General features: G+C 53.4%; 1 protein-coding gene across 1 annotated transcript; it reads left to right on the forward strand.

The window, feature by feature from the left end:
* The first annotated feature begins 1,838 nt into the window (after positions 1–1,838).
* ITGB3 (integrin subunit beta 3) lies at positions 1,839–26,537 on the forward strand. Its single transcript, XM_059489443.1, has 15 exons — positions 1,839–1,992; positions 6,846–6,931; positions 11,018–11,210; positions 13,071–13,323; positions 14,027–14,189; positions 15,276–15,437; positions 15,593–15,688; positions 15,854–15,943; positions 16,310–16,444; positions 17,081–17,510; positions 19,675–19,897; positions 20,175–20,275; positions 20,395–20,514; positions 21,526–21,692; positions 22,530–26,537. The coding sequence occupies exons 1-15, from the start codon at positions 1,935–1,937 to the stop codon at positions 22,596–22,598; spliced, it is 2,346 nt and encodes a 781-aa protein (XP_059345426.1). The 5' UTR covers positions 1,839–1,934; the 3' UTR covers positions 22,599–26,537.
* The last annotated feature ends 84 nt before the right edge of the window (positions 26,538–26,621 follow it).

Genomic DNA, 26,621 nt, shown 5'->3' on the forward strand with positions numbered 1-26,621 from the left:
AGACAGGACCAGCCCAGGAAGGTGAAGGCAGGTCAAATACTTCATTTTGTTACTTCTTCTTTTTTCTTTAGCGTTTTTGCACCATGCTGAAAGTATCACAGCCCATTCTGGGCAGGGGATTCCAGGACACACAGAGCAACATGTCCTTTGGGAGCAGCAGCACTTGCCAGTTTGGGCAGCCAGGAGCTGGGCAGGATGAGTCCCTGGTGAAGAGGGCCTGGGTCTGGGGGTGTGCAGAGCCAAACAGGATGTCATAGTCCTCTCTAGACAGTTAAGACTAATCTTCCTTTCCATTAAACACTCAGACACAGTCACAGGATGACGCAGCGCAGCACATGGGGACAGGCAACCGTGTGGGCAGAAAGCCCCACATGATAGGAAAGGCCATATAGGCAGCATGTCCAAGCAGGAAAATAAGGAATTTGGATGCCCTAAAACTGGCTAATGGGGTCTGCAGTGAGATATGGCTCCAGGATCTGAAGCAGGGAAAGACTAGAGATGCCCAAAAACAGGTTTAGGGTTTGTATTGACGTCTCAGCCAAGGCACAGCCCTGTTTGATACTGCAGGAGGGTTGATAGGCTTCTCCTAGTGCCCCTTGCCAAATCTTCATTTACAAGCCCTAGGAAGGGAGTTGGATCCCAGGTGGACAATGATCCCCACAGAGGAGGACAGCAGGATCCTCAAGATTGGTGGGGCAGTGTGGAGAAGCAAAGAGGAGCCAAAACTTCTTTTAAAGCCAAGGAAAGTCCCTAGGTCCTGAGGAAGAGTCTGTATTCTACCTCATTTTCACAAAAACTGTTACCTCTTGTGGACAGCTGCCAGGTCTGGGGACAAGCGCTGTTATCCCATCTCCCAGCACAAGGCTGTGGCTCTTGTACAGCTCTGTGCATCTGCAGCCTCCAGAATCTCCAGGATGTCGCTGCAGCTCTTGGCACTCACAAAAACGTGTATTCCACAGCTTGGTATTTCTGTGTGCTGGGTTGTCTTGACCCAGGGCTGTGTCATTATTGTCCCCAACCCCTGTCACCCAGTGGGAGAGAGCATCCCAGGGAAATTACTCCAGCCCCTCTCTCTCTTTTGCTCCCAATGTGTATTCTAAGTGCCTCAGTTTCCCCAGCTCTGACTACGACTCTGGTATTGCAGGGGAACAAGAGGTTTATAAAACACCTTTGAGAGACACCCAAAGGCAGTTCTTATGTTTCAGTGGGTGCAGTCCCTATGCAGATCCCAATCCCGGGATTTGTTCAGCACAGGATCAATTCCTGAGGACACAAAAAGGAAAAACAGTACAAGCGAGAAGAAAATCAGGTCCAAATTATGTGACCCCAGGCTGAGCTTCCCTCGCTTTGAGATGTCCAGGTTTGTATCCAAACTGGTTCCATCAGCTGTGCTTCCTGGCTGGGTCTCCCTCAGTTCCAGCTCTGCTTTAGCAGGGATATTCCCTCTCTGGTGAGGGAGCTGAGAACCCACACTTCCATAGCAGTGTGTATTTGCTCTATTTCTCCTTAAATCCTTGAACTCCAGCAGCTCAGACGGGGTTTAAAACCAGCTGCCTTTCAAGAGTTAATAAAAGGAAGGAGCGAGCAAGGTTTTGCAAGGAATTAAAGCCAGGCGGAAGAGCCTATGGGAAAGAGCCTGTTACGAGCCCCGAGGCTGCAGGTCAGCAGCGCCGAGGGAGGACTCGCTGCCAAGGTTTATGAGGTCCTTGTTTAAGCCGAGAGAGTGAAAACCTCATCAGGAGGTGGCGGCAGAGCGGGCGGGGACACTCCGGACTCCGAAGTGACGAGGCTGCAGTTTCCTCCGGCCATGTGTGTCACTCTCCCAGCCCTGTGATTCATCGCCTCAGCCGCTGAAAGCCTCCAGCGACTCCCGAGCGCTGCCCATCGTTCCTGAGGGGCCGCTCCGAGCAGAGCCCCCAGCCCGGGGCTCAGAGATGGATCCGCGCTCCGTGAGCCTCGGCATCCTCCTGCTCTGCGCTGCCGGCACCTGGGGTAGGTTCACTCTGTCGCTGTTTATAACCGTTTAGTGAAGATGTTGCCTGTTGCTTCTACAAATCCCAGGACTTTCTGCATTCCCAGGGTCTGTGATTTCACGGGAAAAGGAGCCGGCAGCCTGAGCTGCAGCGCATTCCCGCATAGGAAGCGCCGCTCAGGCCGGTTGGGCTTCGTCTGGGTCGGGGCTGGGAACTTCTCAGGGATGTTACAGAGTCAAGGCGTACATACTTTTGTGGGTTATTCTTACTGGATGTAGTAGATCTTACTGGATCTACCTACTCTGTGTTTGGCTCTGGTTACTAGTTTGTAATGCAAGGACTGGGGTGTGACTTGGGCTTCGTCCTTTATAAACAGAAAATTCCCTTGGAGAAATCACATCAGGTAATTCCTTCCTGTGTCAGTACATTTTAAGGGCGGGGGGGGCGGGGGGCATTTAGGTCAACATTGCTGTCCTATGTTATTTTTCTTGTGGTTTTTTTATGCTTTTCTTTAAGAAATCTGATTTCTGGCATCATATGATCTCAGGATAAATGTAGTTTGTATTTTTAAAAAGTTTTACAATGTCAGAAGTACAAAAAAGCCTGGAAAAGCATTATCTCCTCCCCAGGTGTGTTCCTAGCAACTAGGCCTCAAGGGAAATCTAGAAACGGCAGTATGGTGATTTATAAATTGGTCACATTGTTTTCACAGCCAGACTTGGGGTTTGGGACAACATTGTTCTGTCTAAAGAGTTCCAGACTTTAGTGAATTCCCAGGAACAGCCTGAGGCTCTGATCTGCTGCCGGATGGAGCTGTCATTAGTCCAGGACATGGGATAACCCCTGCAAGAGTTAGAGTTCATAGAGCTGCAATTTGGGGCTGTGCACATATCTCTGGTGCCTGTGCTCGGTTTGGGGCATCCCATTCCCAGGAAGACGCTGGCAGGAAGGGAGAGGCTTGAAAGAAGAAACACCCCCAGAATGGTAGGGTGGGGATCTGCCAAGAAAGCCCATGTCCTTATCACGTAGTCAAGGGAAAGGCTGGAGAGGATGTGGTTTGTACCTTTATCAAGTTTCCTCAAATGTCTTTATCAGCTTTTCTCTGTGCTCATTCTTGCTCAGTTTGGCAAAGGGGGAAAACAAAGCGTGGCTGCTCCTGCACCACTTGGAGGTTACTCTGGTTGCAGACTGGGACTGAGTAATTTTCTCCAGTCAGGACAGGGTGACGCTGAGCCACAGACGTCTGGGGTGTTTCAGAGACATGGAACGTCTGGGAATTTCCTTGAATTCCCTAAATTCAGTCCCAGGCTGGATGGGGCTTGGAGCGACCTGGTCTAGTGGAAGGTGTTCCTGCTCTTGGCAGGGGTGGAACTGGATGGGCTTTAAGGTCACTTCCAGTCCAAACCAGTCTGGGATTCCCTGCTTTTATCTCTCAGGACCACAGCTCTGCCCAGCCCCAGGTGGGTGGTTCTCATCATCATGAGCAGTTTATCTCCCATTTCCTTGTATTTCCAGGTTTTTTTCATAAACTGGAGTCTTTAGGATCAGCTCATTGTGTGAGAGCAGCTGCTATCATAATTTAAAAATGCAGGTTTTGTACTTGGGTTTATTAGCTTTTATGGCTAGGGAGAAAAGCTCCAAAGATAGAAAAAAAAAGTCACTAAAAACCACAGAATTTGTTAGTGTAGGCTGTACTGGGATGGTGTAGACCTGCTCACAGGTCTACACCATCCCAGGTAGTGTCCGAGTTTGGGAAGGACTCCAGCTGCAGCATCCTCCCCATCTTTCACATCCTTCACCTCCTCCACATCCTCCACTTCCGCCCATCTGTGCTTTTGTTCCCACATCCTCACAAGGTCCCTGCTCCCACAAAACTCTTCCAACACTGCATCCCTGCATCCAGCCATGCAACCAGTGCTGGGAATGCCAAAAAAGGAACATTTCCCCATGGTGGGGGTGTGCAGTTGCCTGCTCACAGCAGGACCAGCCTCATGTTTGGATGGTCATAACTGCCCACGCCCTGCTCCATCCAGCCCCATGGAAATGCAGCCAAGAATGGCCCTGTACAGTGCTGGAGATTTGTTCCAAGGAAGGGAAGGGTTCTCCATCCCCAGCAAAGTGTCTTGGTCATGGAGTGGTGGACATCATAGGGACCACAGGGCTGTGTGTGTCTGGGAGCAGATCCAGACCTCCAGAGACCCTCCAGGCAAAGCCACCAGCAATGCACGGTGGCATGATGTGACATGAGACCCCAGGGCAGCCTTGGGAATGGCAGCATCCCTCCCACAGGGACCTCCCAGCTGTAGCTCCACCTGATCCCATGTGCAGCTCCCCAGCAATGGCAGTGCTCTGCCTAGGTCTGTGGCCCTCATTCCAAAATCCACCAGAAGGCACGATTTACATCCCCAGCAAAGAGAGGGGACACCAGATAAAGGACCCCTGGGCTTTGGGATGGCAGCAGAATGAGAGGAAAGGAAACCATCAGGGTCCAGGGCCTGCACACAGGCAGGAGGTAATTTGTACCAAATGGTGAGGAGCAGCTGAGCTCAGAGAGTCCTGGGGCTCCTTAGCCTCAGGAGGCACCCTGGGGCTCTGCCAGCAGACATAACCCTGGAATCCTCCACATGGAGTTTAGTGGAACCTGGTCTCATTGAGACCAGGGTTAACACTGCACAGGGGAAACTGAGGCAGGGAGTGGCTGAGGAACTGGGTCAAGTCACAGGGAAAACCTGTTTGAGGAAGGATTTGGATTGATGAGTTTCATGTCCCAGAGCCCTCATGGAGGCCTTGTCAGCTCTGCCCTTCCCCAGCAAGGTGGGTGCTGGGGCAGGGCCAAGTGACTAAACCAGATAAAACCCACCATGAGGGGACAAAACCCACCCTGGCATTGAACAGGAGCCTGGACCAGGAGTGTTGCTGGTGGCACTCAGTGCTGTCACTGCCTGAGCAGAGCTGAACAACCACAGTTATAAGCCAGCAGCTGGACATGGCCACTGCATGAGGGATGTGGGAGTGGAAAGCAGGGGCACCCCTGGCTTGTGGCATGTGGGTCCTTGGCACCTCTCCCCGTCCCTGAATGAAGGGCTTCCATATAAAAGCACCAGGGCTCCCCTGCAGATTTGGAAGCTGTTTCTGTGTTCGGGCAAGTGGCCCCGGGGTTGGCAGCTCTGAGCATTTAGTCCAGAGCACCTGGAGCTGCCAGGGCTGTCTGGGCAGTGCCTCCCTGCTTCCCTGAGGGCTGAGCTGGCTCCCAGCTCCACAGCACAGCACAAATCCATGGCACGTGCTCTGGCTGCAGCCACCGGCCCTTGGCAGGGCAGGAGGGATTTCACATGGACACGGCAGGAGCTGCAGGAGGTGGTGGTGTCGTTGGTTTCAGAGAGCCCTTTGCCTTCCCTCTTCCTAGCCCTGTCCACCCAAGGATCAGTGCTGCTGCTGGCACCTTGCTGAGGTGCAGGAAGCACTGGAGACTAACTTGTCACTCTTCTGGGCAATGTTACATTTAAAATCTGTCCCATCCCCACATGGAGCCAAGTATTTCAGGGTATGATGAGAGCTCTGGCCGTGGGTGCTGCCCCAAAACTGGTGCTAAGCAAGGCACTTGGGCTCAGCCTTTGGTTTAGTCTGGGACAAATGGGAACTGCAGGTGTCAGAGGTGTGATGGGGATGCTCTGGGGCACATCCCCAAGCAGCTGCTGCCCCCTGGGACAGGCACAGCCTGGGACACCACCCTCAAATACACACACAGGTGTGAACACGTGTGTACACTCCCTGGCTACATGCCAGGAGTGCACGGTGCTGTGGTTGTGGTTCTGCTCAAAGATCTGATGATGTTGTTTTTCACCATTTCCTCTTTCTGCTTTGTGTTCCATTTCCTGTGGTTGTGGGACACTGCTCAGACAGCCCTGGGCAACCATGGGGGCACACAGGGCAGAGGGGAGGCCCTGGTGCCCACTGCTCCCTGCCAGCATCCCCCAGGCTCCCCAGGCTGCAGCGTATCCCAGCCAAGTGGGTACTTGGCTGCAGTTTTCTCTGCCCAGGGAATCCTAAAGCTGCCAAGATGCTTGTGCCTGAGAGAGGAGGAGCCAAGGGTGACACCAGGCTGCACTGTCCCAGCCACTTGTCACACCGGCCGTTGGCAGCAGGAACCACAGGGCCTCCCACTCTGGTCTGTGTCAGAGGAGCTCCTCCTGCCCCTAGGCTCCACAGGCATTTTGTGGCCTTTGATTCTCCCCCAAAGGCTCACCAGCCTCTGACCTTCAGGACTGGTAGCAGCAGGTATCTCCCAGAGTCCCCACAGCCATTGACAGAGCCCGGGCTTTCCTGGGACATTGGTGCCAACCACCACCAGCACATTTCTGGACTTGTGCCCTTTCACTCCCCTCCTTTCCCTGGATTTGAAGCCGAGCCAAAATCAGCCACTGAGTTTAGTGTCTGCTCAAGATGTCAACAACACCCTGGATTAAGGTGATGGGAAGAGGCAGACAATCCCTGGCAGGGCTATGGGTGTCACTGTGTACCCTTGGAAATTCATCCTTTCCACTCCTGCTGCCCCAAAGCATCTGCAGGAGTGTCTGCAAGGATGCATTAACTCCCTGCCAGGGGGCTTCACTCCAACACCCATGTGATGCTGCAGGGGTGAGAGGACCTGTTGAGGAGCTGGCAGGTAGGGAATGATGCTCAGCCGTGGGCAAGATGAAGCCTAGCTCATACCAGGCCAGAGAGAGCAAAGAGACAACATCCAGGGTTTGCAGGTGGGAAAAGGGATAGAGAAGGGCCCTGGTGGGGCTCTGGCTGCTCAGAAGCTGGTGGCTGAGCACACGTGTGAGTTTGGGTTCTGTGGGCTGTAATTGCTCTGTTTTGCTGTTTCAGGGGGCAACATCTGCACCACCCGTGGGGTGAACTCCTGCAAGCAGTGCCTGGCTGTCAGCCCCCTCTGTGCCTGGTGCTCTGCTGAGGTAAGAGCTGGGGGCTGAGCAGGGCCCGGAGAAGGGCAGGGGATCTAAAGGAAGGGAGGAACCTTTGGGATAAGTGTAGGTTACAGCCACAAGCTCAGTCTCCATCTGTTCCCACTGTATCTAAACAGATCCCTTGGTGGCACCTGGCTCAGAACCTCAGCTCAAGGCACTTGCTCAGTGGGCACCACTTTCTGCCCTGCTCCAAAAATATGCCCCTTCTTTGGGTGTGTTGGTGGGAGCTGCATTGAGCTGGCTGGGAAATGTTGGTGTTTCCACTAGGAATTCACTTTATCTTTCAAATAATGTACATTTTAAAACTTGGTTTACTTTTGGTTTGCTTCTTGGAAACCTGTTGTAAAGCACTGACTGAAGGAGCCTAATTCCTGGAAGGGGTGAAACAGGAAGGGGGCCTGGACGGCTTGCAAGGAGGAACTTAAAATACTCATCAGAAGTTAAAGGCTGGGTTTTAAAACCTTTTTCATTAGAAATAAAGGAAGAAAACAAGGTACCTGTTTTTGGTTACTAAGCTGAAGTGGATGGGAGTGCTGAGCTGTGGCTCTCAAATCATCCTGTTTGGGTAGGTGAGAGCCAAGCAGATCTGCCACGTTGCCCTCCAAAAATGCTGCCCTGGGGGTTAATGCATTGGGTAAGAGGAGGGAGTTTCCCAAGGGGATGGGAGAGAAGCCCCAGGGCAGAGCCAAGGGAGGTGATGAGGATGGGGAGAGGTGATGAAACCTTAAAGGCTTTCCTTGCTTTCTCCTTCTCTATCCTTGAAGACCCACTTCTATCAGCTGCAGCTGTGCCCATAATGCCCGCTGGGACTTGGAAAGGACCTGGGGCTGCTGGATCATGCCAGCAATTGTCTGATGCTTTGGGATCAATGCACATCCAGAGGGGAGGCCTCTGGCTTGCTGTGCCCATCAGATCTGATCCTCGGGTGTGGTGTGAATAAAGATGTTTGTGCCCATCTTATCTCCCGCAAGGAGTGGCTGAAACATGCAGCTTGATAAGGGGCCTGGCTTCCCTCTCCATCCCCCCTCCGAGGGGAATGGGCCGGGCTCTTCCTTCCCAGCCGCTGATCCTGGGCTGCACTGGTGGCTTGACGGTGCAGAGGGAGCCGTGATGGGGTTTTTTCCTCCAGAACAGCAAAGGTTTCCAAAAAAGGAAATATTTCCAGTGCTGCTCTGAGATGTGCTGCCGGGCAAGAGTGAGGGAGCCATCCTGCTGCTAGACCCAGCCCCCGGAGAGCTGGGCTGTGCTCTGTGCTCATCAGCTCTGCCTCCAACATCTGGACCACGTTGTCTTAATTTAGCAAATGAGGGTTTTTTCTGTGGGTTTGTTTAATTTCCCTAGGGTGGGGGAGGGTTCTGATACTGCACCCCCCCGTTTTTAAAGGGACAGTGCCCATATTCGTGCTCCTTCTGCTCCCACTACAGCCCTTTTCCACTCACACTGCCTTCCCAAGGAGCCTGTGGTGGTGATTTACTGCTGCTCCATCCTGGTTTTGGATTGGAGAAGCATTTCATTGTGGTTTCTTGTGATCACTGACCCCGCCGAGCATTGATGCAGAGCAGACTTGAGTTTTATTTATTTTTCAGAAACCTTGACCACTCTTACCAACAAATAGATGTTCTCATCTGCTTTTTTGGAAAAAGCCAGCCAAGCCGTAACACTGAGACAAATCTCTAAAATCCCTCTGGAGATTGTTGTGGCAGATCCTTCAGGTCTCACCCACCCAAAATGTCACCCACTCTGGGTCTCTTGGAGGCTAGACTGGACCAGATTTGGATTTCAGAAAAGCTGCTGGAAGGCTTTAGCTTAATTTGTGGGGATGTCTGTGCTCTGAGCCCTTCCAAGAGCTGTCCTGCAGAGAAGCTGATGCTGCATGTGGTTGTGTCTGAGATGAAAACAGAGATGCCCTGGGGAATATGCAAATCCCCACAGGCTTCCGCCCTGGGAGCTCAGGGATGGAACTGGCTCTGCCAGAGCCCTGCCTGCCCCTGCCCTCCCTAATCAGCTCTGGAGGCAGTGATTGGGATAAAATAATCAGGTTTCCCATTCTGAAGGGAGTGTGAGCAGATGTCTGCTCTGCAGTGGGACAGGGCAGGGAGAGCTGGTGAGCATCTCTGGGATGGCTGGGATGGGGAGGGTGCACACACCTCCCTGTAGGGAGCTGGTGCCATCAGGGCTGTGCTGACAGCGAATGGGTTTCTCATGGATGAAATCCCTGTGCTGTGAGTTTGTCACCAGCAAGCTTGGGCTGCCTCCAGGTCACTCCTAACTAGGTTGCCCCAGGTTTTGCGTCAGCAAAGTGGCAGAGCCCAGGGTCAAAAACAGACTGGGGGCTGCCAGGGCCTTGTAGCCAAATGTCCCACTTTTGTGGTAGTTTTTGTTGTTGGGGAGGCTCCTGTAAGTCTTCAGTCAATCACTATATTTAGGACTCCAAAGAAAGGGGAAGGATGCAGCCCTGGGGTTAAACAGTTTCTCCATGGAAATCTCACAGCAGGATTGATGCTGCTAATCCCATAAGGTGCCATGAGACCTCTGAGCTCCTGGGAGCTCCCTACGATCCCCAGGTATCTCTGAGCACCATGGTTAAAACCCACCTGCCCAGCATGATTTTCGCCCACATATTTTTCCAGTGATTTCCCTGACTGGGACAGGAATGTACATGATGATTGATGGGATCTGGGGTGAACCAGCCTCCCCTTCCCACAGCAGGGAGCCCTGTGGAGTAAGCTTATGGCTGGCTGGGTGTGAGGGAGCTGATTTGCAGGGATGACTCGTCCTCCTCTCTGCCAGCACACTGCCCAGGGTAGGAACACGCCTGCTGATGTATTTTTTGACTATTGCTTGGCCACAGTTTCCAGAGGGCTGTGAGCCAGCCAGGGCCTCCTGACACCATTTGTGTTTTCCTACTCGTTTGCATAAAACATACAAATTCATCCCTGGGTTCAACCAGCCTGAACCCAGTTCAGGGCAGTTGATATCCTGCATGGGAGCTTCTCTAGCACTAGAAAGCTCAGCAGTGGATTCTAGCATTCCAGGAGCAGGGAGGGCACTGAACAAGCCCCACCAGGACTTGTGCCACCTCCCTTTGCTGCAGGAAGAGGCTGTGGTGATCCTCTGCTGGAAGACTCTAATACAGAAAGATTTGGGCTGAGGGAGGGAGATAAAGAATCCCTTTGGAGGGGAGGGTGGGTGCTCCCTGAGCAGGAGCATGGGGCAGCAGATCACAGCAGTGTTGGGCTGGGAGAGAAATCCTTCCTATATTTGTCTTCATAAGCAACCAAAGGAGTAGGAACCCTCCTGAATGTTCTGTGATAAGGACAAGAAACCAGAAGCTTTCTAGGAAAGGAGGGACAAGGCTGGAGCTCACCATGACTCCACACTTTGTGCTTCCTACTCCTGACAGGCTCTTCAAGGCTTCTCCCACAGCCCCAGTGCCTTTGGACTCTTTCTCCCCTTTTTTGGTGCTCCCTTCCCCAGTCAGCTCCATCCATTAGGAAGCTGGAGAGCTGGAGATAAGTCTGATCTACTTCCAGACAGGAACTGAGCACTGCTCTGTGCAATGAGCTCACCCACAGTGGATACACTTCTTGCTCATGGCAGGATTTCTAAGGGCCCCTGTTGGAGAAATGGGGGGAAAGGTGATTTGTCTTTTTTCAAAGTAATAAATAATTTTAAAAGTCCCACACTACCTCTACCCAGCTTGCCGTGTTCACATCCTGCCACACCCTCCTCTAGCCATCCCAGAGAGACAGGATTTCCTTTAAGCTTTGCCAAAACCCAGACCTAAGGCTCCAGCTGCTAGGAGTCAGGAGGAGGTTGGCAGGGCTGTGTTATCCATCATTCCTTGGCAAGGGCTGATGGGCTCCTGCAGGAGCTGCTCCTGCAGGAGTTGCTGATCCCAAATCCCATCTGTCTGCTGCCTTTCTCAGGCAAGAGACCATGTGCCCCAAGAAGCCTTTGATGCTTTCTGGAGTTAGGTGTGACAAAGCAGGAGTTCTCCAGGGAAAAGGTGGGGGCCTTTCTCCTTCTCCCAGCATTGTCCTGGGAGGCTCCTGATGTGTCCCTGCCCCACAGGTCTGGGCACAGTCGAGCCCTCGCTGTGACCTGCACGCCAACCTCCTGCACCACGGCTGCAGGCAGGAGCACATCGAGTTCCCCAGCAGCAGCGTCACCATCCTGGAGGCCCGGCCCCTCAGCAACAAGGGCTCGGGGGGCTCTGCCACCACCCAGATGAGCCCCCAGAGGATACAGCTGAACCTGCGGCCAGGTAAGAGCCCCCAGACTGCTGTAGGAAGGGAATAACCCAAAGGGCTCAGGCACTGAGCGAGCCATCGCTCTGCCTCACTGGCCAGGGTGGTCTCATGTCCTTCAGGGCCAAGGCCAGGATGCCAGCAGCACAGAATCCTCCAGAACATCTCTGGTGGGCAGCTGAGCTCTCTGATAGCTGTGTTTGTTCTCTTGCCTCAGTCCTGAGGTATTTGAGGGGCAGGATAGGATGTGACTTAAACAATGGGGTATTTCATAAAGCTGTTCAGACCTGAGGCACTGCTGCTGTGGTCAGAATGCCTGAGTGGAAGTCAGCTCACATCTAACAAGCCACGGAGCTGCCACCAGATCCCTGTAATATCCCAGGCTCTGCTCTGCTCAGCCAGGCAGGCTGGAGCCAGTTAACTGCTCTGGTCCTTTGCCAGCATCCAGGAGTTTCAAGGATGCCAGGCAGGAGACAAAACTATAGGGCACATGGCCTCTGTGCACATCCCTGGAGTCCTGCCCCATTGGAAGGACAGCAGGCAGAGGAATCCCCACACAATCAGGACATGGAGCTTCTAAGTGGCCCTTGTTCTCTGGTTCTAGAGGTTGTTGTCAGGAGGAAGGTGAGTATGCTGCTCTGAGTGCTGTAAATCCCTGTTCCTTGGAATAAAGAGGAGAGACCCCCAGCTTGATACCATCTCTGCCGAACCAAGAAGGTTTGGCATAAGTCATCTGCCTTGACTCATGAACCAATACCAAATCACAAAGGATACAAGCAGGACAGGTCACAGCTCATGTTCCACAAGCTCAGAATCCTCATGGTTTCAGCTCAATGAGGACAAACAGCTGCTTTCTAAGCACAAAAATGGGACCCCTGGCTCCCAGCACAGCTGGAGAGGGGATGGAGCTTTTCGGGCTGTCATAAATTTTGAAACTTTCTTCATCCTGAAAGAACATGGCATGCAGATTTAGACAGAAATGGGAAAACAATAATAATTTAAGCTCGGTTAAGGCCTTTTCTTCTCAACATGTGAGGTGTTCTGACAAGGCTGCAGCTGTGCCCTGGGTTATGTTTCAAAGAAACCCTTTCAAAAATCAGAAGGAAGGACCTGTGTCTCTTAAAAAGGGAGAAAGAAAAAGTCAACCCTAAGTGTTTTCAGCTTTTTTTTTTAATATGTGCAAAAGTCATCAAAACTGGGATGTTTCCCAGAAGGTTCTTTCTAACAAGGTTTTTGTTTCAATGGAAAACATTTCACCAAAATTTTCTCAGAAGGGGCTGGGAGAGCCAAGAGGAGAGGAAAGGAATGGGGATGGGGGAGGGAGCAGAAAATGATCAGAGTCCTTGGAAGCTCAGAGAAGTCCGAAGAAGTCTTGCAGCCTGCCTTGTGATCCCTTTAAGACCTGCTGCCCACACTCTGGGGGTTTCCCTCGCTCCATCCAGCTGTTCCTGTAGGATATCTTGAGAGGTCAACCCTGGACAGGAAGATCTGCTCATGTCCCAGTACTGAGAGTTTAGGAGAACAGGAGACATAACCCCCATCTGCCATAGAATTCCAGAACGGTTTTGGGATTGGAAGAAACCTTGAAGACGATGCTGTTCCACTTCCTGCCATGGGCAGGGACACTTTCCACTATCCCAGGTTGCTCCAAGTTCAATCCAACCTGGCCTTGGACACTTCCAGGGGGTACACAGCGCATCTTCTATGCAAGCACCTGATTAAGGGCTTTGCCCTTCTGTCTAAGGGTAATGTTCTCCTCCTAAAAGCTTTAACCATCCCCTTGGGTTCCTGCTGATCCCTCCCCCCTAATCCTGTGGTCAGCCCCCCTGCCCCTGCCAGGAGACGAGGTCTCACTCCACTGCCCTGTCACTTTGCAGATGACTCCCAGGTCTTTCATGTCCAAGTGCGTCAAGTGGAAGATTACCCTGTGGACATCTACTACCTCATGGACCTGTCTAACTCAATGAAGGACGATCTGAGGAACATCCAGAACCTGGGCACAAAACTGGCCAGTGAGATGCGTAAGCTCACCAGCAACCTACGCATCGGCTTCGGGGCCTTTGTGGACAAACCCATTTCCCCCTACATGTACATATCTCCTCCAGAAGCCATCAAGAACCCTTGCTATGAGTAAGTCCAGGTTGAGGGAGTCCTGTAAGGGCCAGAAGTTGATGGGACACCACTACAATGTGGCTGGAAATCCACATGAGTTGGTGAAGAACTCATAGAAAGGACCTGTGTTTGAGAGGTTCTTGAAAGGTTGTCTCCCAAGGGAAGGACAACAGGCTGGAAAAGGGAAAGAGTGTGAGGAAGAAGGAATGGCAGACGTATTAGGAACTGAATTCATCCCCATTCCCTGTTCCTCTGTGTTACTAGGAGGGGGGTAGGCAGAGAAGTGACGTTGAGCCTGGGAGGAAAAGAGGGGAGTGGAGAAAGTGGGTGCCTGATTCTGGACAGTGTTTAAACCTCAGTGTAATCTGTGTTCTGCTGGCACAGGGAGGAGGAACAGGTCTAAATTAGAAATATCATTATCAAGGGAAAGCTCTTGAGAGAAAAAATTTGCATCATGTTTTCAAAAGAAATGTTGAGGCTGGAAGAAAATGACTCCTAAAACTCCCAGCAGGACTGAGGCTGGGAGCTGACCTGAGCCCAGCATCCCTACAACATTAATTTTATTTAAAAGGTCCTTCACCAGCCTCAGGTGAGGCTGGGGAGCATTGGGTCCCTCCAGCACATCCTGGGCAAGACCATGGGATGTGGGATGGCTGTAGGGCAGGGATGGGAGCTGGAAGAGCCCTATGAGCCCTGTGCCCTGAGCGCTCTCCTCCTACAGGATCGGGGAAACCTGCCTGCCCATGTTTGGGTACAAACACGTCCTGTCGCTCACGGATGAGGTGACTCGCTTCAACGAGGAGGTGCGGAAGCAGAGTGTCTCCCGGAACCGCGATGCTCCTGAGGGCGGCTTCGATGCCATCATCCAGGCCACCGTGTGCGATGTAAGGGGCAGGAAGGCCTGGATGGCGTCAGGACAGGGTCACCAGGCTGGGCCAGGCGGGTTGGCAGGGACCAATCAATCCTTCCCAGACATGATCATAAGCCTTGTTGAGTTGTTGTAAGACACCTTTGGCTGGCTGGATGTTGCAGCTGGGTGCTGAAACAAACCCAGGCTTGTAGAAACTCAGTTTACCTCAGGTGGAAGGGCTTCAGGCTAAGGTGGGGAGGAAAAGGAGATGGATTCTGTTGGAGGGTTTAATCCAGAGTTTTATTCCATGGTCACAGATATCTGAATCTTAGTAACAGCTCCAACAGAATCCTGAGCACATGGTCCTGGCTGAATTTAAGCCCAGGGACAGGGGGAGGGGAAGGGACAGGTGAGCACCAACCAGGTGGGAGGAGGAGGGTCTCAGGGAACGAGGGACACATAGACAGGCCAATGACCCCAGGCCTGAATTGCATCCTTTGAACCTGACCAACCACAGGATGGCCTTGCTGGAATGTTAAGACTGATTGACAGCCCAGCAGGGGCCAAGGGGGAAGGGGAAGAGAGGTATTGCCACACCTGGGAAGGGACTGGGAAGTCTAAAACAGGAAATTGCAACACACTGCAACAGTTGTATAACTGATTTCTGGAGAAGGTGAACATTGAAGTGAGACATTTCCAGCCCAATAGTCAAGGGAAGAGGAGGACTCTCATGAGATCATGGTAGGGGAGAGGAGCAGAGCAGGTGCTCGAGAACAATCCCCTGTCAGCCCTGCAGTGACCAGTCCAGAAAGGACAACACTTCCTGTGCCTTCACCTTGGTTTTGCTGGAGATCTTGCATCCCTGAGTCATTAACCATGGTGATTAACACTCTAACCAATTAAACTCATCTTTCACCTACAAGCAGCCCACGCCCCCCTTCCAGACTCCACATTCCCCCAGCACTTCCCTGCGAGAGCAATTGCCCTGGTTTCCTGTGCAGAGGTTGGCTTCTACAGCCAAGCCGTCACCCCCTGGCACAAAGGCAGCAGTGGTGTGTTGGCACATGGGGCTGCCCTCAGCATGTGCTGACACACAACTGGGAGCTGCCTTTTACTGCAGGAAAAAATTGGCTGGAGGAATGATGCTTCCCATCTGCTCGTCTTCACCACGGACGCGAAGACCCACATCGCACTGGACGGGCGGCTGGCTGGCATCGTGCAGCCCAATGATGCCCAGTGCCACATCGACAAGGATAATTTCTACTCTGCCACCACTACACTGGTAAAGCCTGACCCAGGCATGGGGTTGTGGAGCCCAGAGCACCTGTTGGGTCCCCATGGGATGGGAAAGGTGTTTCAGCCATGGTTGGAGAGCATGATGGGGACCAAGGTGGGAGGGTGTACATGTTCCTAGGCTATAGCTCTCCTCTTCCCCAGGACTATCCCTCTCTGGGCCTGATGACTGAGAAACTCTCACAGAAGAACATCAACTTGATCTTTGCTGTGACAGATACAGTTGTTGGCCTCTACCAGGTACCAGCTGCAAACCCACCCTCCTGGGGGTCTGGTGGGCCATGGGTGGCTGGACATGGCTTGGTGGTCTGTCCTATCAAAGCTCGCATGTTTCTGGACAGGATTTCACCCAGCCATGGCACATTTACCCATAACAAACAGACCTTGTTTTTGATACTCCTACAGAACTACAGCGAACTGATCCCAGGCACAACCGTGGGCACCTTGTCCAGAGACTCCAGCAATGTCCTGCAGCTCATAGTGGACTCCTATGGGGTGAGTGTGCAGTGTGATGGCCCCACAACAGCCACTGCTTCCCACTGCCAACAACCCACAGATTTGTCAGCTCCCCCAGTCCCAAGCATCCTCCTTGGAACAGCTGTGAGCATCTGCCTCCACCCATGTGTGCAGGCACCTCGAGGGTGGGAGATCACTATGTTCACTGCCTGTCCTTTCCTGTCTTGAAAACTTTTCCCCGTAGAGAATGACACAGCTGAGACTTGAGAAAGACTTGGGGCACTTGGCTCCTTTCCCATGTGCATGGGAGCATCACAGTGGTGCTGGGGGCAGGGGAGGACGCCACCAGGGCTAAGCCCTGCCCCGCCTGTACTGTGTCTTTATCAGTCCTCTCTCCTTCCCTAGAAAATCCGCTCCAAAGTGGAGCTGGAGGTGCGTGACCTCCCTGAAGAGCTGTCCCTGACCTTCAATGCCACCTGCCTCAACAACGAGGTCATCCCTGGGCTCAAGTCCTGCATGGGGCTCAAGATCGGGGACACGGTGAGGATCCCCCTCATGGGCTTGGCTTTTCTCCCCTCTATGTAGCAGCACTGCCAGGTCATCTGTTGCTCTGCACCAGCACCATCCCACGACCTCCCAGGTGACACGGACCCTGGAATCTCAGCACTAGAGAGAGAGAGCGGTCCAGCAGGGTGGGTGCAAGGAGGAGAATGCTTTTTTGAATCTGCTGGGTGCAAATTCTGTGATCTCTCTAGCTCAGCCTGGGCTGCTGCCCACAGGGCATGGAAACATGGAATCATTTGGGTTGGAAAAGCCCTCTAAGACCATCAAGTCCAACCACTAACTGATCTCTGACAGGTCCACCACTAAACCATGTCCCTGAGCACCATATCTACAGGTTTTTGAACACTTCCAGGGACAGTGATTCTACTTCTTCCCTGGGCAGCCGGTGCCAGAGCCTGACAAACCTCTCAGTGAAGAAATTTTTCTTAATATTGAACCTAAAATTTTCCTGGTTGCTGTGGCAAGCACATTATCTAGCCCACATTGTGCTGGGACAGCTTTGATAAACTTTGATGAGCCCAAAGAGACCTGGTGGCTCCCATTTCTGAGCTCCTTAAGCTGGGGCATGGACTGGAGCAGGTACTGACATCCAGACACGCCTTTGCCCTCCAGGTGAGCTTCAGCATCGAGGCCAAAGTGCGGGGCTGCCCCCAGGAGCAGCAGAAATCCTTCACCATCAAACCTGTGGGCTTCAAGGACAGCCTGATGGTGGTGGTGAACTTCGACTGCGAGTGCTCCTGTGAGAGCCACGCCGAGAGCAGCAGCCCATCGTGCAGCCACGGCAATGGCACTCTGGAGTGCGGCGTGTGCCGCTGCAACGCCGGGCGCCTAGGCTCGCACTGCGAGTGCTCGGAGGAGGAGTACAACCCCTCCCAGCAGGACAACTGCAGCCCCCGGCCGGGCCAGCCCCTGTGCAGCCAGCGTGGCGAGTGCATCTGCGGGCAGTGCGTGTGCCACAGCAGCGACTTCGGGAAGGTGACGGGCAAGTACTGCGAGTGCGACGACTTCTCCTGTGTTCGCTTCAAGGGCCAGATGTGCTCGGGTGAGTGCTGGGCTTGGGGCTGTTTAGGCTGCCTGAGATCCTGGGCAAGGGGGACGCCAGTCATTCAGTCATTTTGGGGCTTGTCCTGTGAGTTGTCCCCACCTCTGACTTGTTCATCCGTGAATCTCCCTGCACCAGCCCTGCAAGGGGAATTATTACCTTTCTGGCCACTGATATCACCTCCTGTGCCTGAGAGCTGGGAGTGGGGATGGGCTAGAAGGTTAAAAAGGAGGCCTGGTGGGGACCAAGCGAAGCAGCTCTGGGGTGTACAGAGCAGGCACCTTGCTTGAACCATACAGCTCAAACACATCAGAAGTGCTGCTCTGCAGGAGGAAACCCTAGGGTGGAGGGGGATGGGTGGGGAGAGGTGGGTTTTATCATCCACCCAGTTCTGGGAGACTTCATATTGGCAAAAGTGGGGGAAGTAAATCCTCCTTCCTTGCTGGCCTTACAACATCTCCCCTCCTTAATATTCATCTCTGCCACATGCTCCCAGACTTCCCCTCTCCAGTCCAGCTGCTCTCAGTTGGAAAGAGAGGACCAGGTCCTTGGGTTCTCTGGTTCTTCTCCCAGGGAAGAAGCCCTCTTGCAGAAACCCCATCCCAACAGCAGTTCCAAATGTCCTGATATGCCAGGGCCTCTTACCCACCAGGAACCTTCATTTAAGGTTCCTTCCACCCACATCTCCAGTAAACACTGAATGTCTGAGTGAATTGCAGTGCTCTGCTCATCTCATATATTTAAGGGATGTGAGAGAGATGACAGTGCATAGGAATGAGGCATGAAACTGTGGCACATTGTCTTCAGGAGCAGAGCACCCCAAAACTGACTTAAGGGGGGAATGGGAGAGGGGTAGCCACTCCCATTCCTAACCCTAGCCTCCCTCTGTAAGCCCAGGATAGGTGGCTAATAACAGAGTGCCAGAAAAAGATGCCACTTCCCTGCTGAAATCCCAAAAATACCCAGGAGAACATCAGTGGCCAAAGCTGATTCCACTCCTGGAGTCCAGCCTGGATGAGGTGAAACCTGGGGCCAGATGACACTCGATTCTTGTTCCTTGATGTCCCCAAATTGAGTTTTTGAGATCCCACCTGCCCCTCAGGCCAACTTCATGGCTCACACTGCCTCTGTGCTGCTCAGACTGATCCTTTATCTTAACAGCCTGCTGATAAATGAGGTGGAAACGCTGGGTTTCCCCCACCCTGAGTAGTCAGTGTCCTCAAGGAGCCTGTTCCTGTTTGAACAGGGGCTGCAGGTCCCTAGGGTGGATGAAGGGCAATGATGAAGAGCTGCTCCTGGCCAGGGTGGGCTGTTAATTAACCTGAACTCTCTGATCCTGTTGAGCCACTTCTCCCCAGCCTACCCATCTGTTTCCATGCCTTGTCACCCAGCGTGGCACTATTTTCCTGTGACTCACCCCTAGTTCCTCTTTAATGGGGTTATACATTTATTTCACATGCCGGTGCCTCCAAGGGCATGGCTGGGACAGTGCCCAGCCGATCCCCTGCCGGGAGCAGCATTCCCAACGTGTCCCTCCCACTGTGCTCAGGGCTCAGGACAGGTCAGCGCCTGCAGGTCCACAGGGTTTCCACCACTTGCTGTGTCTGGTCTTTGAGCTGAAATAAACCACAATCCAAATAGCTCCAGGGTTTGGCAGGATTTGAGCATGCCTGTCTGTCTGTCTGACTAAACCAGTCTCAGTGAACGTGTGTTGGGCTTTTCCCAGCAGTCAGCTTTCCCTGTCTGGTCCAGGCCTGAGAAAGGAGTCAGACTTGGGGGCTTTGACCAGATGTCCTGATTCAATCTGAAATGCAAAGCCACAGAAAGAACTTGACTTGCTCAGAGACAGATCTGACAGAGCATCTCCAGTTGCTGCTGCTGGAGCTGGGACAGCTCAGCCTGAAATGTGGGAGTTTGTTCTTGCTTGGGTGGGATAAGAGGAGTGTTGGGCACATGGTGAAGGTCTGGGTTTGGTGTGAGCTTCTCACACCTTGCACTGTCCCATCCCAAGGACAGTGCAAAGGAGTTGTCCCAGGTGGCTGGTCTGCCTTGCAGTGCCCACAGAGGATGAGTTGCACCTCTGGGTCATAGGCATCCATATGGGGAATTGCTGACAGGCTTTGTGGAGATACTTAAAGTTCTGATGCCTTTTGGTTGTCCCCAGGCCATGGGCAGTGCAGCTGTGGGGACTGTGTGTGCAACTCAGACTGGACAGGAGACTACTGCAACTGCACCACGCGCACCGACACCTGCATGTCCAGCAATGGGCTGGTGTGCAGCGGCCACGGCTCCTGCGTGTGCGGCCGCTGCGAGTGCACCCAGCCCGGCTCCTACGGAGACACCTGCGAGAAGTGCCCCACCTGCCCAGACGCCTGCACCATCAAAAAGTGAGAAAGGGCAGAGGACTGAGACAGGTCATACCTCAGTGTGGACTGGCAGACAGCTGGGATAGGTCATATTCAGTAGAATGCAGGGGAGCTGGCAGAGAGCTGAGAAGGGTCATATCCCATCATGGAGCTGGCAGCACTGGTGGCAGGAGCTCTCACTATCTGCAGCCCAGTAGGGTTGGGACTGCTGTGATTTCCACAACCTGAAACTGAAAGGTGTGACAGTTGCCTCAGGAGAGCCTGGAAAAGCTCATGGCACCTCCCTCCTCTTCCACAGGGATTGTGTGGAATGCAAGAAGTTTGAGCGGGGAAAGCTGGCGGAGCAGCAGTCCTGCAGCCGCATGTGCCGTGACGAGATTGAGACGGTGCAGGAACTCAGTAAGAGGAGACCCAACCCCTGTCCTAATATGTGGAAACCCAGGGGCTGCATATGCCTCATGCTTTCCCTGTTGTATGCACCTCTCAGCATGGGGACTCTGAGCATCTCCCTCTGGCAGGTGACAGGGGCAAGGATGCTGTGAACTGCACCTATAAGGATGAGAATGACTGTGTGATGAGGTTCCAGTACTATGAGGACTCCAGTGGCAAGTCCATCCTCTATGTCATCGAGGAGCCTGGTAAGACCCCGCTGCCATGCTTAGGCTGGGGACTTAGGCAGAATGTACTGTGCTGGGTTTCTGTGCTGACTGGGGGCGGGGAGGGGTGGATGTTGCATTCCCTTTGTACCTCCCACTCCAGCCAGGCTCATGGGGCACCACGGTTGGGGGCTGAGAGGGATTAAAGAACTTCTTTGTCCCCTGCTCCGTGCCAGCAGGCCATGATTTCCTGCCTCTCAGGTATCACATTTCCTAAGTTATTTCATCCCCTCATTGAAACCAAGGATGGGGGTTCAACCTTCCCACCACCCTCATCCTGTGTTTGACTTTGTGGGGGTGATTTTTCTTGGGAAGCAGATAGGAGGCTCCCGTCAGCAGCCCTGGGGTCTCCACTGACCTCAGCTGAGCCTGGGGCTGTGTGGCTGCAGATCCTTCAGAAGCAGGACCAGAAAGGCAGCCACCAGCTCTCACTGCAGCTGTCTGCCATGGGCAGGGTACAGTCCACACTTCCTAGCCCCACAGCCAGATGGGAGAGGAGAGGCAGGGCGAAGGCTGGGGTGGCCACATGGCCTAGGGCACTGTGCAGGGGGAGCAGGAGCTGCAGAGTCTCACACTGGATCTCCCTGCTCTCATTTGCCAATTCAGTGTTGGCGCACAGCCAGAGGCGGGGGGGGTGTCAGTGGGCTGGTGGTTTGGGGCAAACTTCACAAGCACAAGGACTTGGTCTCTGGTGTCATCCTCCACTGCAGGTGGGACCTGTGATGCACCTGATCTAGCTCCAGGCTTGGGTGCAGACCCCCACCCCACAGACAGGTACTCGAGTGCTTGGGCACAGATGCCCCATGGATGGGATCCTCCTTCACAGAGCATGCTGTGCTCAGGGTAGAGGCTCCTGCTTGCTGGCAGAGGAGGATGATGCCCTCCTGAGACCAAAGGAGCTCCATGTACACATGGCCAGGTAGCCCCAGAGCTGCTTTAAGTTGCCCTGGGGGTGCTGAGCTCCCCGCAACCCTGCCCTCCTCTCTGCTCCAGACTGTCCAAAGGGGCCAGACGTCCTGGTGGTCCTGCTCTCGGTGACAGGTGCCATCCTGCTCATCGGCCTTGCTGCTCTGCTCATTTGGAAGCTCCTCATCACCATCCATGACCGCCGTGAGTTCGCCCATTTCGAGGAGGAGAAGGCCAGGGCCAAGTGGGACACGGTGAGGAGCAGGATTGGGTGTGCTGGGCAGGAGTCCCAAAACCCCACAGACTCTGCCTTGAGGGATCCAGATCCCAGTGCTCCTGGCATGGGAGCCCAGCTGCTGTCTGTTGCCCCATGACATGGTCCTTAAGGGCCAGCTTGTCCCATTCCTCTCCAAAGCCTGGGATAGTGTCCCAGGCAGGACTCAAGGTGACACTGCCAGCCAGGACACCCCTTCCCTGAGCCTGCTGTGGTCCCAGGGGCTGTGCACAGGTGATAGGAGATGTCCTAGGTTATTTTCACCCCTCCAGCATATCCAAAGCACTTGTCAGCAGCATGACCCCCTTACTCACTGCTCACAGCAGTGTTTTCATCCCATGAGTGAGGCAGGAGGTCCCTCCTGCCACAAGATGCTGGAAAGCATGAGGAACCCCGAGCACAAGGGAGGGGGCTGGGACAGCACTGATACCTGTCCCCCACCTCTCCTCCATCTCCTAACCCCCCACAAAGTGAAGGAATGGTGTGGGATGGGATGGGATGGGATGGGATGGGATGGGATGGGATGGGATGGGATGGGATGGGATGGGATGGGATGGGATGGGAGGCCCTTTCAAAAGGTCTCTCTCCTCCTGAGCTCCTGCTGCTTTTCCTTTCCTCCACAGCAGCTTTTCCCTATTCTGCCCCATGAAACCTTATGGGGAGCCATTAAACTGCTCATCCAAAGCCTTGGGTGAAGACAGGGATCCACAACTCCATGCTGAGACAGTGCCTCAGTTACCCCAGATGTTAAACAGAACAAATGTTGATGCCAAGCACAAAGTGATGATGCTCTTTTTCATCTTCTTTCTTCCTCCAGACCCACAATCCTTTATATAAAGAGGCCACATCTACCTTCACCAACGTTACATACCGTGGGAACATGTAAGGATGCCACATCCAGCACTGGCCATGGGATCAGCTGATGATCCATGGGATCTCCTGGAACCCAGTTTACAGAAGAGCTTGTTTGTGTCTGCCTGTGTGAATGACTGCATGTGATTTAACAAGTCTCTGACTGCCTCCAACCCCTATTGTGTGTCACCCCACTGTAACTGCAGGGACGTGCTTTCCATGGCAAACCTCGGTCCTTACCTCAGCATGTTGCTCACAAGGCCACCGGCCCCCCATACACTGAACACAGAGAAATGGGATGATCTCTGTCAGTCTGTGAACTCTTTGGTGCTCATCAGGCCTTGGGCATTTCAGGAGCAACTGCTTGAACCACATGCTGAGCTGTGCTCTCCTCCACAGTGTGTGCTGGTGAAGTTCTGCCCACTTGGAATCCCCTTCTCAGCTGGCCTCGGTCCCTCTGGGCACAGGGACCTTCTCCTTTGGGACAGGGCAGCTGCCAGCAGGCAGGAGCCATCACTGGCTTTGGGGGTTCAGGACACTGCTCAAGCAGCCCAGCAGCTCCTTTCTTCTTGCAGCCATATGTCACTGGTGCTGCTGTGACCCAGGGTGGTGAAAAGCTGTGCTCCGCATAACAGTGCCCTCCCTCCAATGCATTCACCTGCCAATTCTGTGTAGCATCAGCTGTGCTGGTCCCAGCTGCAGCCTGGCTCAGCCCCTGGGATGGTGCTGAGCTCCTCCTGCCTGCCTCCGCTGTCCCCATGCCACAGTGCACATGGATGCGCAAGCAGCTGCTGCAGGAGGGTCATGACACCTCTCTCCCCTTACTGTGTTTTTTGGACTGTATAACTGCACCACCCCTGGACTTGTGTGTGCTCAGGGTTCCAGAAGAGCAGGCAGGGTTTAGGCTATGTCCTGCTGCCTGGGGCTGTGTGTTCCCGTGGAGGAAAACAAAGAGCTGTCCCAGGGGCAGTGCTGGGCTGTAACAGTGCTGCAGCCTGGTCCCTGCCCTGCCAGAGCACATGGCTCAATTCCCCTCAATTGCCCCAAAAAGCAACAGTGACCTTGCTCCCATTGTGGGGTTGGCCCCAACGGCCCCAGCAGTGTGTTGGCTGAGCTGGTGGTGGCCCTGTGTCCCTGTTCCCTGGCTGGCCTGTCCCAGCAGTGTGGGAGCAGGGGCAGCAGTTGGTGCTGGGTGGGATTTGGGGCTGAGCCCTGGAGGGGGGCCAGGGATGGATGGGCAGCACCAGAGTGCCAGTGATTCACATGACAAAAATAAAAATGATAACAAACAAACAAAAACCAGGGGGAAAAAAAAAAACAAACACCACTCGGACTATTATCAGTGTGGTCCCCAGCCTGTGCCCAGGTTTCTGCCCTGAGGGCAGTCCCTAACACCCCAGCAGAACTAGGGGAGCTGGTTTGAGATTAAATGGGTTGACAGATGGTAGAATCAGGGCAAACAGGGCTGTGGGATCCCCATGGGGGTCTCTGCTCTGTTACTGGTTCCCTCCTTAGGGTCAATAACAAGTTGGGGGGCACAAGGTGGGCCAAAGTCCACTGCAGACTATGGTACTGGCAGCACTTCACTCCCATGCAAGAGGAGTGAACCCCAGCATGAAACATCCTCTTTGCTTGGGTCTCTGACACCCCATACATGCCCCGTGCTACCGGGTGCTCCCAACCCACACTATATTCAGAATTCAGGCACCTTGGGCAGTGTTCAGTGTCCCCAGCTGTGCCAGGTAGGGGCTCAGTGGGTGATTCCAGCACCCAAGTGGAATCTGGACTTGAGTGGAGTTAGGCCCAGCTTGGTTTGGCCCCAGGCTGATCATTTTGTCTGCCAGTGGGCTCAGGCAAAAGCAGAGCCTGAAGAAGCAGGATGAGCTCCCCTCAGGCTGCCTGGGGCTGCTTCCACTGGAGAAGATCCAACGGTTCCACATATGCTATTCAGGCAGGAGACTTCCATTTTCCATGGAGCTGTGGAATGAGGCAAGACCCCAGTTTATCCCAGTTCACTGCCCTCGATGCCAGGGGGCACGGCTCTTTGCAGGATCAAGCCCATGACCACGAGGAGCAGCTGTTGGGAGTCGGGAGTGACTTTTCCCCCCAAAATGTCAAGGCAGTGTCGCTGTGCGGGCCGGAGTAGAGGAGAGGGAGCAGCCGGAGGTCCCTCCTTGGGCGGGGCTTTGTGGACTTTGTGGTTGCTCTCAGCTCCCTGGGAGAAGCCATTTGGGAGCGGTAGTAGGTCCAACTGCGCGGGACGTGCGGATTCCGGGCTGCATGGAGGCTGTTGGAGCCCGGCACCACTAGATGGTGGTGTCTGTACGTGTTCGACACCAGCCTTCCACTTTCTGGGCTGCTGAGTGATCATCTCCCACGCTGAACAGGGACATTTGCCCCACGGAGGTTTCCAGGGAGTGGGGACACCCTGAAACCCATCCCACTGACACAGCTCCTACAGCAACACTTAAGGCCAGAATTCTTTTTACTACTACTTTAATTCCTGGAAGTGCTGAAGTGCTCTTTCCTTGGACCTCATCAACTCCTTTTGTAAACTGTTTTATGTTAATAAACCCCAAAAATAAGCAAAGCACTTCCAATACAGACAGAAGATGACAAAAGGTGCGTTTTGTCTGATTCACAGCCCAGAAAGTGGTTTTCTACATGTCTATGGAATTTTCTGAAATGAAACACATCTCCCCATTAATTCTAGGGAAGCAGGTCACTGTTGGAGTGCTGAAGTCCCAACACTCTCAATGGAAATCTATTTTCCAGAACAGAGTCTCCAGGAGGTACTGAAGGACATGACTGTAGATGGTGAGTACATCAGCACTTCAGGATAGTTCAGGATCTGGAACATCTGCTGGGCAGAAAACTTAAGATTTGGAGAAGAGAAGAAAGAGCTGGAATTAAAAACAAAAAGCCAAAATGTTGCATTTTCCTTGGCACAAAATCACAGAATAATTTAGGTTGTATTTTGGGCTCCCCTTCCTCAAACATATTTTCTGAGAGAATTGGGATTGTTCAGCCTGGAGAAACAAAGCTTCAGAGTGACCTCATTGTGACCTTGCACTACGTGAAGAAGCTGACAGGAAAGATGGAGAGAGACTTTTTTACAAGGGCCTAGAGTCACAGGACAAGGGAGAATGGCTTCCCACTGCCAGAGGGCAGGGTTAGATGGGATATTGGGAAGAAATTCCTTCTTGTGAGGGTGGGGAGGCCCTGACACAGAGTGCCCAGAACAGCTGTGGCTGCCCCATCCCTGGAAGAGTTCAAGGCCAGGTTGAGCAGGGCTTGAAGCAGCCTGGTTGAGTGGAAGATATCCCTGCCTATGGCAGTGGGTAGAATGAGATGGTCTTTAAGATCCCTTCCAACCCCAACCATTCCATGACTGTGGTATCTCCCCACTGACTTACTCCACCTTCCCCCACAGTCCTGGGGATGTGGCTGACACCCACAATGTTGATTCCAGCTATCCCCTTGGCCAGCAAGGAGCTGCAGGGAGCCCAGGACACACCACAGGAGGGGACTGGCATTCACCTCCTTGCTCTCTGCTCCCACCTGGCCTCTCCTTCAGCTACCCAGCAACACAAACACAGGGAGGCTGCTGGGTCTCTGCAACTCTCTTTGGGTCACTCTGGCATGGGACACACCATGCACTCAGCACAGCTTAAATTCTCTCTATTTCTGCACTCCGCTTCATCTTGGGTTGAATTTTTGCTTTGCATTATATGGCAGAGAGGCACAGTGTGAACTCCGTGTGTCTCAGCAGTGCCACGCCTCAGCAGGGCATAAGAGAAAGGGCTGTGTCTGGATGCTTGGTGGAGCATTGAAGGAAGTGATGGGTTATGAGTGGCCATGGAAAGGTAATTTAATCTTCTTTGGCCTCAGCACCCAACCCTGCTGGGAGGGAGGGAGTTTCATTGCATTATTGTGGCTACATTTCTTCAGATCCTGAGATGGAAGGAGTGGGTGAAAGGCAAAGGAGACACTATTAAAATTATTGTTATTATTAACCTCTTTTTGGCAAGTCTCTCTGTGCTGACTGCCAGCAGGC

This window comes from Ammospiza nelsoni, chromosome 26 (assembly GCF_027579445.1).
Source record: "Ammospiza nelsoni isolate bAmmNel1 chromosome 26, bAmmNel1.pri, whole genome shotgun sequence".
Taxonomy (NCBI): Eukaryota; Metazoa; Chordata; class Aves; order Passeriformes; family Passerellidae; genus Ammospiza; species Ammospiza nelsoni.

Bases quoted from the DNA above. Each gene is read 5' to 3' on its own strand.
- ITGB3 (XM_059489443.1), top strand. From the start codon at position 1,935: ATGGATCCGCGCTCCGTGAGCCTCGGCATCCTCCTGCTCTGCGCTGCC. The intron at 11,211-13,070 runs GTAAGAGCCCCC...GTCACTTTGCAG, and splicing joins ACAGCTGAACCTGCGGCCAG to ATGACTCCCAGGTCTTTCAT. The intron at 19,898-20,174 runs GTGAGAAAGGGC...CCTCTTCCACAG, and splicing joins GACGCCTGCACCATCAAAAA to GGATTGTGTGGAATGCAAGA.